General features: G+C 45.1%; 1 protein-coding gene across 5 annotated transcripts in view; it reads right to left on the bottom strand.

Annotated features, from left to right (window-relative positions):
• Window positions 1-12,738, bottom strand: part of PIP5K1C (phosphatidylinositol-4-phosphate 5-kinase type 1 gamma) — a 561,428-nt gene that overhangs the window by 497,215 nt on the left and 51,475 nt on the right. For all 5 annotated transcript variants that reach the window (XR_013272204.1, XM_077475680.1, XM_077475681.1 and 2 more), the window contains exon 2: window positions 8,838-8,866. Coding sequence is in view for 4 of the 5 variants with exons in the window: in XM_077475680.1 (XP_077331806.1) it covers window positions 8,838-8,866 (29 nt within the window). In the remaining variant the exon portion in view is untranslated. The remainder of the gene's footprint in view (window positions 1-8,837; window positions 8,867-12,738) is intronic.

Genomic DNA, 12,738 nt, shown 5'->3' with positions numbered 1-12,738 from the left:
CGGCGACAGAAGACCGGGCCACCGCCTCTAAAAGAGCTATAAGAAGGCGCGGTGGCCCGGCAGAAGAACCGAAGAGGGGGACAAGACCCCCGAAGTCGGGAGAAGAGGCCGGCGGCGGGGAGGAAGAAAGCCGGACTCCTCCGCTAGCAAAAGAGCTACAAGAAGATAGCGGAGGAGTCCGACGAGAAGACCCTCGAAGACGGAAGACCCCCGGAGCTGTGCAATAAAATATTTTTTCCCTGTGTTGTGTTTTTTTTTGTACTTTATTTCACAGGTGAATGGGTAGGGGTACATTGTACCCCATACTCATTCACATAGGGTGGGGGGCCGGTATCCGGGGGCCCCCTTATTAAAGGGGGCTCCCGGATTCCGATAAGCCCCCCGCCCGCAGACCCCGACAACCAACGGCCAGGGTTGTCGGGAAGAGGCCCTTGTCCTCATCGACATGGGGACAAGGTGTGACCCATGTGACATATACCATGTGACACCGCCCCATTGTCACTATATAAGTGGCCGCACAGCGCGGCTCTGGCATTCCGGCCGGAGAGAGCGACGTGTCAACATCTCCTGGAGAAGAACAAGAAGAACAAGAAGAACGGAAGGCGGCGGCGACAGAAGACCGGGCCACCGCCTGCAAAAGAGCTATAAGAAGGCGCGGTGGCCCGGCAGAAGAACCGAAGAGGGGGACAAGACCCCCGAAGTCGGGAGAAGAGGCCGGCGGCGGGGAGGAAGAAAGCCGGACTCCTCCGCTAGCAAAAGAGCTACAAGAAGATAGCGGAGGAGTCCGGCGAGAAGACCCCCGAAGACGGAAGACCCCCGGAGCTGTGCAATAAAATATTTTATCTCGTGTGTTGTGTTTTTTTTTTGGGTACTTTTATTTTACAGGTGAATGGGTAGGGGTACATTGTACCCCATACTCATTCACATAGGGTGGGGGGCCGGTATCCGGGGGCCCCCTTATTAAAGGGGGCTCCCGGATTCCGATAAGCCCCCCGCCCGCAGACCCCGACAACCAACGGCCAGGGTTGTCGGGAAGAGGCCCTTGTCCTCATCGACATGGGGACAAGGTGCTTTGGGGTGGGGGGGGCGCACGCCCTCCCTCCCCCAAGGCACCCCCCCATGTTGAGGGCACGCGGCCTGGTACGGCTCAGGAGGGGGGGGGCGCCCGCTCGTCCCCACCCCCTTTCCTGGCCGGCCGGGTAGCGTGCTCGGATAAGGGTCTGGTGTGGATCTGGGGGGGACCCCCACGGTGTTTTTTCGGCGTAGGGGGGTTCCCCTTGGAATCCATACCAGACCTAAGGGCCTGGTATGCTCTCGGAGGGGGAACCCACGCCAAATTTTTTTCAGAAATTTGGCGTGGAGTTCCCCCTTGAGCTCATTCTCTGCTTGGCCACGGCAAAAGTCGCCTGGCCTGGGGCGACTTGTAAGTCGTCCCAAGTCGCGCTTGAAGTCATCACAAGTCGTTTTGAAGTCGTCCCAAGTCGCGCTGTGATCTTAACTCAAGTCGTGTCCAAGTTGCCTGACTCAAGTCGCCTACAAGTCGTGTTGCCCCTGTGTGAATGGACTAAAAGGCTTGAAGACATCGCTGGAACTGGCAAACATCCCTTTCACTTCACTTGAATCAGACATGTTGGCTGTAGTACATCCTGCTAAACACAACATGTTTTATACATTTTACCAAGGAAATGTGTATTAACATGGCTGTTGACCACGTTCACTTGAGATATGGCAGTCAGGGGTGGTAAAAATACGGATCAACTGCCTAGAAGGTGCAACACAAAGCAAAACACAATGGCTAAGATTTCAACAATTCATCTCTGTATCTATAAGCATCGTGGAGAAATGTAAATTTTGTTTTTAATTATTGTGCACAATATGTAACTACTTTAGGGTGAATGGGCACAGGTTCACTTGATGACAGGTAGGAGGGTTACCATACTTTTTTATTTATTTATTTTCAGGAGAATTCTTTGGAGATAATTCAGTTCAAAGAAGTGCACACACATCTCCACTCTCCAATATTATTTGCTGGTAGATTGAGGTTACTGCAATCCTGGGCAGTGCCACAAGTCACCAACCAATAAGACCCCTTTCACACTGCCAGCATTTTTCAGGCGCTACAACGCTAAAAATAGCTCCTGTAGAACACCTGAAAAAAAGCGGCTCCTCTCACTCCAATGTGAAAGCCCAAGGGCTTTCACACTGGAGCGGTGTGCTGACAGGGCTTCTTTGGAGCGGTGAACTCATCACTCCTCTACCACTGCTCCACCGCTGCTTCCCATTGAAATCAATGGGGCAGTGCTGCTATCGGGCGTTAGCAGGGGGTTAAAACCCCTGCTTTTTTTAAAGAAAATTTGTACTGGGAGAATTATATAGGCTGCCATTGCAGATCTCTACAGTTGAAAATATATTTTACGGCTATTATGTAGATCCACTTGATCGAGTGTCATTTGATTCACTGACCAAGCCCAATATCCAAGTCAATCGTTCTGACAACTATTATATCTCTGGGTGAAAGCTTGCTCTGGGTCCTTGACTGAAGGTCAACATTGACAGCTCATTTATCAAAGTACAGGTCTCATATAACTTCCATTGGTAAATGTGTTAACATTTATATGGAAAAATAAATAAATAAAATAAAAAAATTATATATATATATATATATATATATATATATATATATATATATATATATATATATATATATATATATATATATATATATATTTTTTTTTTTTTTTTTTTTTTAACGTACACATTTCAATGAGTTTCACTTTTTAGATATTCATAGTGGCTCACGGCTTAGTCCTAATAAGCTACAACTTTTTCAAGGACTCACTTTACTGTCTGGCCATAAAGAACATGACTTGTAGCAATGAAGTGTTCCAGTGTAACCAAGTGGTAGAAGCTAACAGTCATTTTTTGACATTCTGTAGATATCACATTTTAGATATTTGGACCTTCAAGACCAGATTGACCCTTCAAAATAAACCATTCAAATGCCAGTTTCATTAAGTGTTATAAAAATAGTAAATGTCAAAAAAACAAAAACACTCCTGTTCCCTCTACACGTAGGTAAATATTATTTCCATTGGGCTCTTATCCATGCACTATATTGTGCTGAAACACTGGATACACCAATAACTTAGGGGGTTAGAATTTGTTGAATTCCCCCAAACCTACCAATCTTGGGGTTTTGGGAAAGGAGGAGGTCTGCTTTAATCAATATACCATCTGTGACAATAACACCCTGCTAAAAGCTATAACTACTGTGGCAGCACGCAGGTAAAATCACCTGGTTGTATTCAGGATGGGAAATATGTGTGTCCTAGATTCAGGCTTTATGCAGACTTTTACAATTAGAGGGGAAGAGTTAATGAGCCCAGCTGTAGTAAGTGGGCTCATTAAGACCTCTACAAAAAACCCCAGCATGCATAGGGAGATGCTCCATCCTGGAACCAGTTTTGTGTGTATAGACTGGGGAGCCTGAGATCTGTTCTGTGCGGTAAGTTAACGCCTGTGTGGCAAACCCCTACAATAGAGACAGGGATTGGGGGCAGCACAAGGCTGCACCCAGTTGTTAGACAGGGAATCTACGTGTGTAGTTAGAGGTCAAGCTGACCAGGATTTATTTTCTTGTTTTATTTTGTTTGGCTGTTATATGTATCATTGCATGTAGCCTAAATAAACCGGATCTTTTGTTTTTTGCACCTACACCGCTGTCTGCTGTGCCTGACTTTGTGTTGTGAACCCATCCAGGGGGTCACACACACCCGCTACCGAGCTAACCCCCTCACAGTTGGTGGAGAATTTTGGCAAGTTTTTTTTTCAATTTTTTTTAAAGGCCAGCAATGGAGGAGATACCGAGACAGCTGGCTCTAGCAAATGCAAATCAGCAGCAAGCAAATGCAAATCAGCAGCAAACAAATGCAGCTTTACAAAAGAGCCTTGCAGCTCAACAACAAGCCCAGCAGCAGGCAAATGCAAATCAGCAGCAGACAAATGCAACTTTGCAGCAGAGTTTGGAAGCTCAGCAACAAGCCCAGCAGCGATCTGAAGCCCGCTTCATAGACCTGTTGCAGAAGCAAGAGCAGAATTTTCAACAGCAAATAGAGACATTGATACAGCAACGTCCGCAGACCAATGAAGCAAGTGGGTACAATAATACCGCATCCTTTGGTGTGAGCCGTTTACTGACAAAAATAACGGGAGAGGATGATCCGGAGGTGTTTTTGACCACATTTGAAAGGACTGCTGAAAGGGAAAAGTGGCCTAAGGAGCAATGGGCTGGACTGGTGGCCCCTCTGTTAACTGGGGAATCGCAGAAAGCTTATTATGACCTAGAGCCTGACCAAGCAAAAGACTATGTGGTGCTAAAAACAGAAATATTGGCACGGCTGGGTGTCACCCTGGCAGTCCGGGCTCAGCGTGTGCATAACTGGACTTTTCAGGTTGGAAAACCTCCCAGGTCTCAAATGTATGATCTCATTCACCTGAGCAGGAAGTGGCTGCAGCCAGAGATTTTGACCGCACCAAACATTGTGGAACGTGTGGTTATGGATCGTTTCCTGAGAGCTCTTCCTACTGCCATCCAAAAATGGGTAAGCCATGGAGACCCAGAAAATGCAGATAAACTTGTGGATCTGGTTGAGAGGTACTTGGCTACAGAGAACATGACCACCTCTTCCAAGGACTCACGGACTTTCCCCCCTAAGACCAGATCATCCCCAGTGGCGGGTAAGATGACTCCAAGGGGTGAGGGTGGAGAGAGTGAGAGGGTGGGAGTTCTACCTAAGGTCTGGCGGGAGCAGCCCAGGAAGCCCATGCTGCAAGAGGCAGCGAAAAAAATTATTTGCTACCGCTGCCGCCAAGAGGGACATATTGCAGCCAATTGCCCAGTTGTGGATGAGCCTATGCAATGTGAATTTATAAGGGAGAGACGTCAGTCGCTGTTTGCGACAGTTGCATGCACGGCCATTCGGGGACCTGAGAAACATTTATGTAAAATGTGTATTAATGGTAGACATGTTGATGTGTTGCTAGATTCAGGTAGCCTGGTAACATTGATAAAAGCTGAATTAGTTACTACAGAGGTCTCTGGGAAGAACAGGGTGGCTGTTATTAGTGTGCATGGGGACACCCGAGAGTATCCTGTAACTTCAGTGTTTTTTGAGACCCCCAAAGGTAACCTCTCTCATCAGGTGGGGTTAGTGTCTCAGTTACCACATGATGCTATTGTGGGAAGGGATTTTCCAAAATTCTGGGAACTCTGGGATTGTCCTGAGGCCCCCATTGGTGCCCCTATAAACCAGGAAGATGACCAGAATTCCTCTGGGAGTGGTGAGGACTCTCCTGAATTTCCCTTGTCGGTATTGGCGGGGGAAACTCGAGAAACTGGGGAGGAGCCAACATCCTCAGATGAAAACATGCCTTCTGTGGAGTTTTCGGATCTTGAGGTTCACAGGGAAAATTTTGCCACAGAACAGTTAAAAGACCCCACCCTAATAAAGGCACGGGAAAATGTGGTGAAAGTAGATGGCGAGTTAGTGAACCCAGATAAGACTTGCCCTTATCCTTACTTCACTATGGAAAGGGACCTTCTATATCGAGTGGCTCAAAGGGCAGAAGAAACCATTGAGCAACTTGTAGTACCCAAACCTTACAGGAAGTTGGTGTTAGAATTGGCTCATGGACACATTCTGGGAGGTCATCTGGGGACAGAGAAAACCAGAGATAGGGTATTGCAGAGATTCTATTGGCCTGGGGTCATGAAGGAAATAGAAAAGTATTGTTCCTCCTGCCCTGTGTGTCAGAAGTCGGCACCTATGCCACATTTCCGTAACCCACTGGTACCTCTTCCTATCATTGAGGTCCCCTTTGAGAGGATCGCAATGGATTTGGTAGGTCCGATAATGAAGTCTGCTAGGGGGCATCAGTACATTTTGGTTATATTGGACTATGCCACCCGTTATCCGGAAGCAATTCCTCTCCGAAATACCTCGGCCAAAACCATAGCCAAAGAGCTATCCCTTGTTTTTAGCCGCGTGGGTATTTGTAAGGAACTGCTTACGGACCAAGGTACACCCTTTATGTCCCGGGTTATGAAAGAATTATGCAAGTTGTACAAAGTGAAGCAATTGCGTACATCTGTGTATCACCCCCAAACAGATGGGTTGGTTGAAAGATTCAACAAAACCCTAAAACAAATGTTAAAGAAGGTGGTGGATAGAGATGGAAAGAATTGGGATTGTCTAATACCCTATCTGATGTTTGCCATTAGGGAGGTACCCCAATCCTCTACGGGTTTCTCACCCTTCGAGTTGCTCTATGGGAGACACCCAAGAGGGCTGCTGGATATCGCCAAGGAAACTTGGGCAAATGGGAGTTCTCCTCACAGGAGTGTGATTGAGCACGTCGCCCTGATGCAAGATAGAATTGCACAGGTAATGCCAATTGTAAAGGAACATTTAACCCAAGCGCAGTTAGCACAGCAGAGAGTGTACAACCATGGGGCCAAGACCCGTACTTTTTCCCCGGGGGATAGGGTCTTGGTGCTAGTCCCTACGGTTGAAAGCAAATTTCTGGCCAAATGGCAAGGTCCATATGAAGTAATTGAAAAAATTAGTGAGGTGAACTACAGGGTTAGACAGCCAGGAAGGCGAAAGCCGGAGCAGATCTATCACGTCAATCTGCTGAAAGCCTGGAGGGATAGGGAATCCCTAGTCGCAGAGACTTTGTCACAAGTACAGCCTGATTGCTTAGTTCCTGAGGTTGGAATAGCAGACACCTTATCGAAACTCCAACAACAGGAGGTTAAAGAGTTTGTACTTCGTAACAAAGAGATTTTCTCTGAGCTTCCGGGACAAACATCTGGCGTAGAGCATGACATTATCACCCCGCCAGGAGAAAGGGTAAAACTAAAACCTTATAGAATACCAGAGGCCCGACGGGAGGCAATACGTGGGGAGGTTCAAAGGATGCTGGAATTGGGTGTGATAGAGGAGTCCCAGAGTGACTGGTCCAGTCCTATTGTACTAGTGCCCAAACCTGATGGGAGCTGGCGGTTTTGTAACGATTTTAGACAATTAAATAAAGTTACAAAATTTGACACCTACCCCATGCCACGTATAGATGAGTTGATTGACCGGCTGGGAACAGCCCGATATATGACAACTCTTGATCTCACCAAAGGGTATTGGCAAATTCCCCTGGCCGAGTCGGCCAAGGAGAAAACTGCGTTTGTAACCCCAGATGGGGCATTCCAATATAAGAGAATGCCGTTTGGGTTACAGAATGCACCGGCAACATTCCAGCGGAAAATGGATAAGATTCTGAGGCCCCATCAGAAATATGCTGCAGCTTACCTGGATGATGTGATTATCCATAGCACAGACTGGGTCTCACATTTGCCAAAAGTACAAGCAGTCCTAGACTCTATCCGGGAAGCTGGGTTTACAGCCAATCCAAAGAAGTGTACCATTGGACAGGAGGAGGCCAAATATCTTGGGTACACTATTGGGAGGGGGGGTGATAAAACCCCAAGTCAATAAAGTCGAGGCCATACAGAGTTGGCCACGTCCCAACAGCAAGAAACAGGTACGAGCCTTTCTGGGAATCGCTGGCTATTATCGACGATTCATTCCCCATTTTGCTTCTCAGGCTGTGCCCCTCACCAACCTGACAAAAGGGAAAGAGTCGGTTATGGTTAAATGGTCCCCAGAGGCTGAAGAAGCATTTCAGTCCTTAAAAACAGCCTTATGTAGCCAGCCAGTGTTGTACTCAGACTTCTCTAAGGACTTCGTGGTACAAACTGATGCATCAGACGTTGGGTTAGGAGCAGTGTTATCCCAGGTCTGGAGCGGGGAAGAGCACCCAGTCATTTACCTCAGCAGGAAGTTGAAGTCCCATGAGGTAAATTACTCCACGATTGAGAAGGAATGTTTAGCAGTGAAGTGGGCTCTAGATTCCCTTCGGTACTATCTGCTAGGTAGGCACTTTGACCTGGTGACTGATCACGCTCCTTTAAAGTGGATGGCTCAAAACAAGGAGACCAATAGAAGGGTAAATAGGTGGTTCCTGGCCCTACAGGAATTTAACTTTACAGTTAAGCATCGCCCTGGTGTTAAAATGGGGAATGTGGATGCTTTGTTTCGGATACATGCGTGTCTGGCTGCTTGTGTTACAACCCCAAGGTTGAAACAAGAGGGGGGGGCATGTGGCAGCACGCAGGTAAAATCACCTGGTTGTATTCAGGATGGGAAATATGTGTGTCCTAGATTCAGGCTTTATGCAGACTTTTACAATTAGAGGGGAAGAGTTAATGAGCCCAGCTGTAGTAAGTGGGCTCATTAAGACCTCTACAAAAAAAAACAGCATGCATAGGGAGATGCTCCATCCTGGAACCAGTTTTGTGTGTATAGACTGGGGAGTCTGAGATCTGTTCTGTGCGGTGAGTTAACGCCTGTGTGGCAAACCCCTACAATAGAGACAGGGATTGGGGCAGCACAAGGCTGCACCCAGTTGTTAGACAGGGAATCTACGTGTGTAGTTAGAGGTCAAGCTGACCAGGATTTATTTTCTTGTTTTATTTTGTTTGGCTGTTATATGTATCATTGCATGTAGCCTAAATAAACCGGATCTTTTGTTTTTTGCACCTACACCGCTGTCTGCTGTGCCTGACTTTGTGTTGTGAACCCATCCAGGGGGTCACACACACCCGCTACCGAGCTAACCCCCTCACACTACTAATCATGCTATAAGCTTGTATCAACCAAAATGCCCAGCACAAGTTGCAGGTACTATATACATTTTATATAAAATTTGAATATAGGTCTCACCTCAGAAGCAGTTTTCTTTCCGACCACATCTGAGAAAAAAAAAAAAGGAAAAGATATATGCAAATAATGAGCAACAACAAAAAACAAATCTGCTTAAAGTAGAACTCAACCTAAAGTTATGTCTTTTTTATTGTGATGTAACTGAATCTCCTTCTTTCATTTCTTTCGGAAGACCCTGGTGATGAAGGTTCTCTTTCTGCCCCATCAATAAAAGCAGAGCTTCAGGCTCCTTCAGAAAGAAATTTAAAGTCAGCAGCTACAAATACTGTAGCTGCTGACTTTTAATGTTAAGACACTTACATGTCCAAGAAATCCAGCGGTGTCTTCACCCAAGCCAATTTTTCAATTGCCTCTCGAATGTTGCCACCACCATCTTGGCTAAGGGAAACCAGCAGTGAAGCCTTGCAGCTTCACAGCCGGCTCCTTACAGTGCATGCGCGAATGATGAGGGAGGATGAGGGGGGCCGAACTTCCTGATGAGTGGCAAAGTCAGCCGGAAGTGGGAGCAGGTACCTGTCAAAACCAGGTGGGGGGTATTGGGAAAGAGGCTAACAAGCGGATGTTCCCCTTTTGGATGGAGCTCCACATAAAGACACATGAGTACATACTGGCTTCCCTTTCTCCTAGTGTATGTCTGGGAGTTGCACTCTTGTCCTCAACTCACTCATGAGGCCATGAGTGAAATCACAGGAAGTAGAAGGCCAGAGTGCTCAACCAGAGTAGATAAGGCCCCTTTCACACCTGTGCGACTTGTCCTGTGACTTGGGACTGCAAAATCGCATAACAAGTCATTCTCCATGATTTCCAATGATTACCATTCATATATGTGCCGACTTCAAAGTAGTGACTGTACTACTTTGGTCCGACTTTCATGCGAGTTGAGGTCCATAGTTGTCAAGTTTACACAGGCATTCCCTGAAATTGCGTCAAAATCGCACGACTTTCAAGCGCGGCAGTGTTAAAGGGCCCCATGTCTGAGTTTGTTTAAAGTTTAAGCCCAGCTTTTAAAAAATAATTAATATGTGTGCATTATAATAAAAATATGCAGTTTATTTTTTTCCCTTTGGCTTAAAGGGCAAGTTCACCTTTACAGAAAAATCTGTAAGGTGAACTTACACAGGACCCCCTCCTCTCTCCCCCCCCCCCCCAACCAGTCCCACTGACCTGGACCGCGGCAATCTCCCGTTCTGAGCCCCGGGATATCCGCGTCAGGAGTCCGGGGCTTAGAAATCCCCTCAGCATCCACGCGTCTTCTTCCCAGCTGACAGGATGGGCTATGCAGCTGTTGATTGGTCGACAAAGCTGCCCAATTAGAATGCTCCAAAATGCCCCTCTCGACGAGGTACATTTTAGACATTCAGCTGAGGGGATTTCTAAGCCCCGGACACTTGATGCGTATATCCTGGGGCTCAGAATGGGAGATTGCCGTGGTCAGGCTCAGTTCGCCTTACACATTTTTCTGTAAAAGGTGAACTTACACTTTGCCTGCAGAACATTGCAACCACGATGAGTACAATGCTCTGGTCTGTACCAGGCCAAGGATCTTCGGGTTACAGGGCTGGAGAAAGTATCAATGGACTGAAGGCCTCATGCACACAGGATATTATGCAAACCCTCCTAGAAACCTTTCCTCATGGCAGAAAAAAAGCCTGACTCTTGTAAAAGCATCTAAAGCTTTTACAAGCTTTAATGTGCAATTACCGACAACAAGAGCTTGGGTGTGAATTCATTTTATAGGCAAGAATAATAATTTATTCTGGTCATTGAATTTAATTAACACTCAAGCGCTAAACACGCCTAGAAGTTTAAAGTATTATTTTCGACCAAAACTCTACTCTCCTGGGACGCACCGGCTTTTTTACCTGCCTCTAAAAGCCCCTGCCACTAAACACTGCAAAAAGCCTTTGTATGCATGGACACATAGGCTGCAGGGAAGTTTAGAGGTAGGGGGGAAAAAATAGCCTGACGCCCCTACAAGAAGGTTCAAAAACGTCCAGTGTGCATGAGGCCTAAGTGCGGTCACGAGTTTTGAAGGTAGGGGACGCTGACCTTGCTTCAGGTTACACCTGGGTGTAACATAAAACATGCTTTGAAAAGTGGACAACAGAGCACCCCATGGCAATTTAGAAGGGTAAACCCATGTGCAATCACTTGGAGCTAAATGAATGCTTTGTCATCCAAGTTCTTATTTTTTCCCTACACTGGACTATCAATACAATGATTTAATACCAATGTATAATTACTGTAATAATTTTTTTTTATTATTCTAATTTTGTGTATGCTAGTTATATTTATACCCTTTTTTAAACTTCTTGTACCTGAAACATGATGGCAAAAGCTATAATGTGGCTATTTTGAGTGCACAGGTGGGTGTCTATGGTACAATTTATTCTTTTGAGCACATTATTTGTAAGTTAATAGCATGTTGGCAATCAGATTTGCATTAGTATGTGTCGTTTTTGTGTCATGTCTGTATATAGAAAATTTTCTGTTTTTAGAAATAAAGGTTCACATGGAGATTTTATCATCTTTAGAGATGGAGCCTGACTATTAAGTACTAAGCCCACAACACTGATGCACCAATTGGGTCAGCAATGGACACTTCTCCACAAGCACCACTTCTAGACTGCACCTGCTTAGGCCCCATTCATACCAGAAATGCAGGCAAAAACAAGCCAATATTTGAAAAATATGCTAAAACCACGACATGCTTGCAGTGCTATTATTTCTTAATGGCATCCCAAACTCGGGTAGTGTTTCGCCATGCATTTTCCACTCTTGGCTCAGCAGCATAAATTGGTGCATAAGCTTCTTTAGCTCTTTTTTTGAGTAGAAGGAGGCCCACCCAAATACACGCTAAAAAAGCGCCAAAAACCCAACACGGTAGCGTCGCTCAAGTGTGAACAGAGCCTAGAGCCACTGCAGTGGTGAAAGACTTCCCTAGGGAGGGGAGGAGGGCTTATAAACATGTCACTATTATGGACTGCAGCAAGTGTTAATCTGCATCATTGAAGAAGCAGCTAAACATGCTGTAGTGTACATGAAACCAAAGCTCATTGTGTTGCTGTGCTTATCCTATAGACCCTCTTTCTAAGATTTTGTAAGAAAAATTGACTTTTATGTAAATCTGCTTTATTATGAATAATAAGATAATAATATCATAAATACGGTATTTCAAAATCAGTCATCAACACAGAAGAAGGTTAACCAGTTAATTTTAGTAGTAAAGACTTATTGTCTTTCTTAATCTGATTTCCATCATCTGCAGCGGGTTCAGTTTAAGCTACATTAAAAAAAAAAACACATTAAAATGCCATAAAGAGATTCTTCCATTACAAATATCTCAACAACTATACAACAGTTGACATTCAGAAATAAATCTGCTACATAACTGGCACTGTATTTAAAGGATAAAGCCTGGACATTTTGTGAAAAACAGATTTTCTGCTTTTATTCACATGATGATGATTTAAATGTACCCTTAATATATCTATTTTATTGCCTCTTGCCCATAAGCAGAGCAGACTGGAGGAGATTAGATGAGAACAGATTTGCGATGGGAAGAAGGGGGTGGCAATGACTGGATTTAGACTAAGGGGGGAGGGAGCGCAAAGGATTAATCAGCTGATGACATCATCTCTATATAGAACATCTTGCACTTGCTAAGTGTTATGAGAAACCCACAAGTTCCATTAACCATTAAAAAAAAAAAAAAAAGGAATGTTTTTTGCATAATTTAGAAAATAAAATATTATGGAACAAGCTACATGCCAGATCTTTGCTTTCAACATAAGAATTATACAACTGACACTATCATTTAATCAGCTACAGCAAAATAAAGACAAGCATATATGTTATTGCAGATGTTAATATCAGTTTTATTATTATGCTTCGCTTAAAG

Source organism: Lithobates pipiens, unplaced genomic scaffold (genome assembly GCF_037356315.1).
Source record: "Lithobates pipiens isolate NorthernLeopardFrog02 unplaced genomic scaffold, aLitPip1_a1.2 Scaffold_13, whole genome shotgun sequence".
NCBI classification, from domain to species: Eukaryota; Metazoa; Chordata; class Amphibia; order Anura; family Ranidae; genus Lithobates; species Lithobates pipiens.
This window is presented reverse-complemented; position numbering and strand designations above follow the sequence as displayed.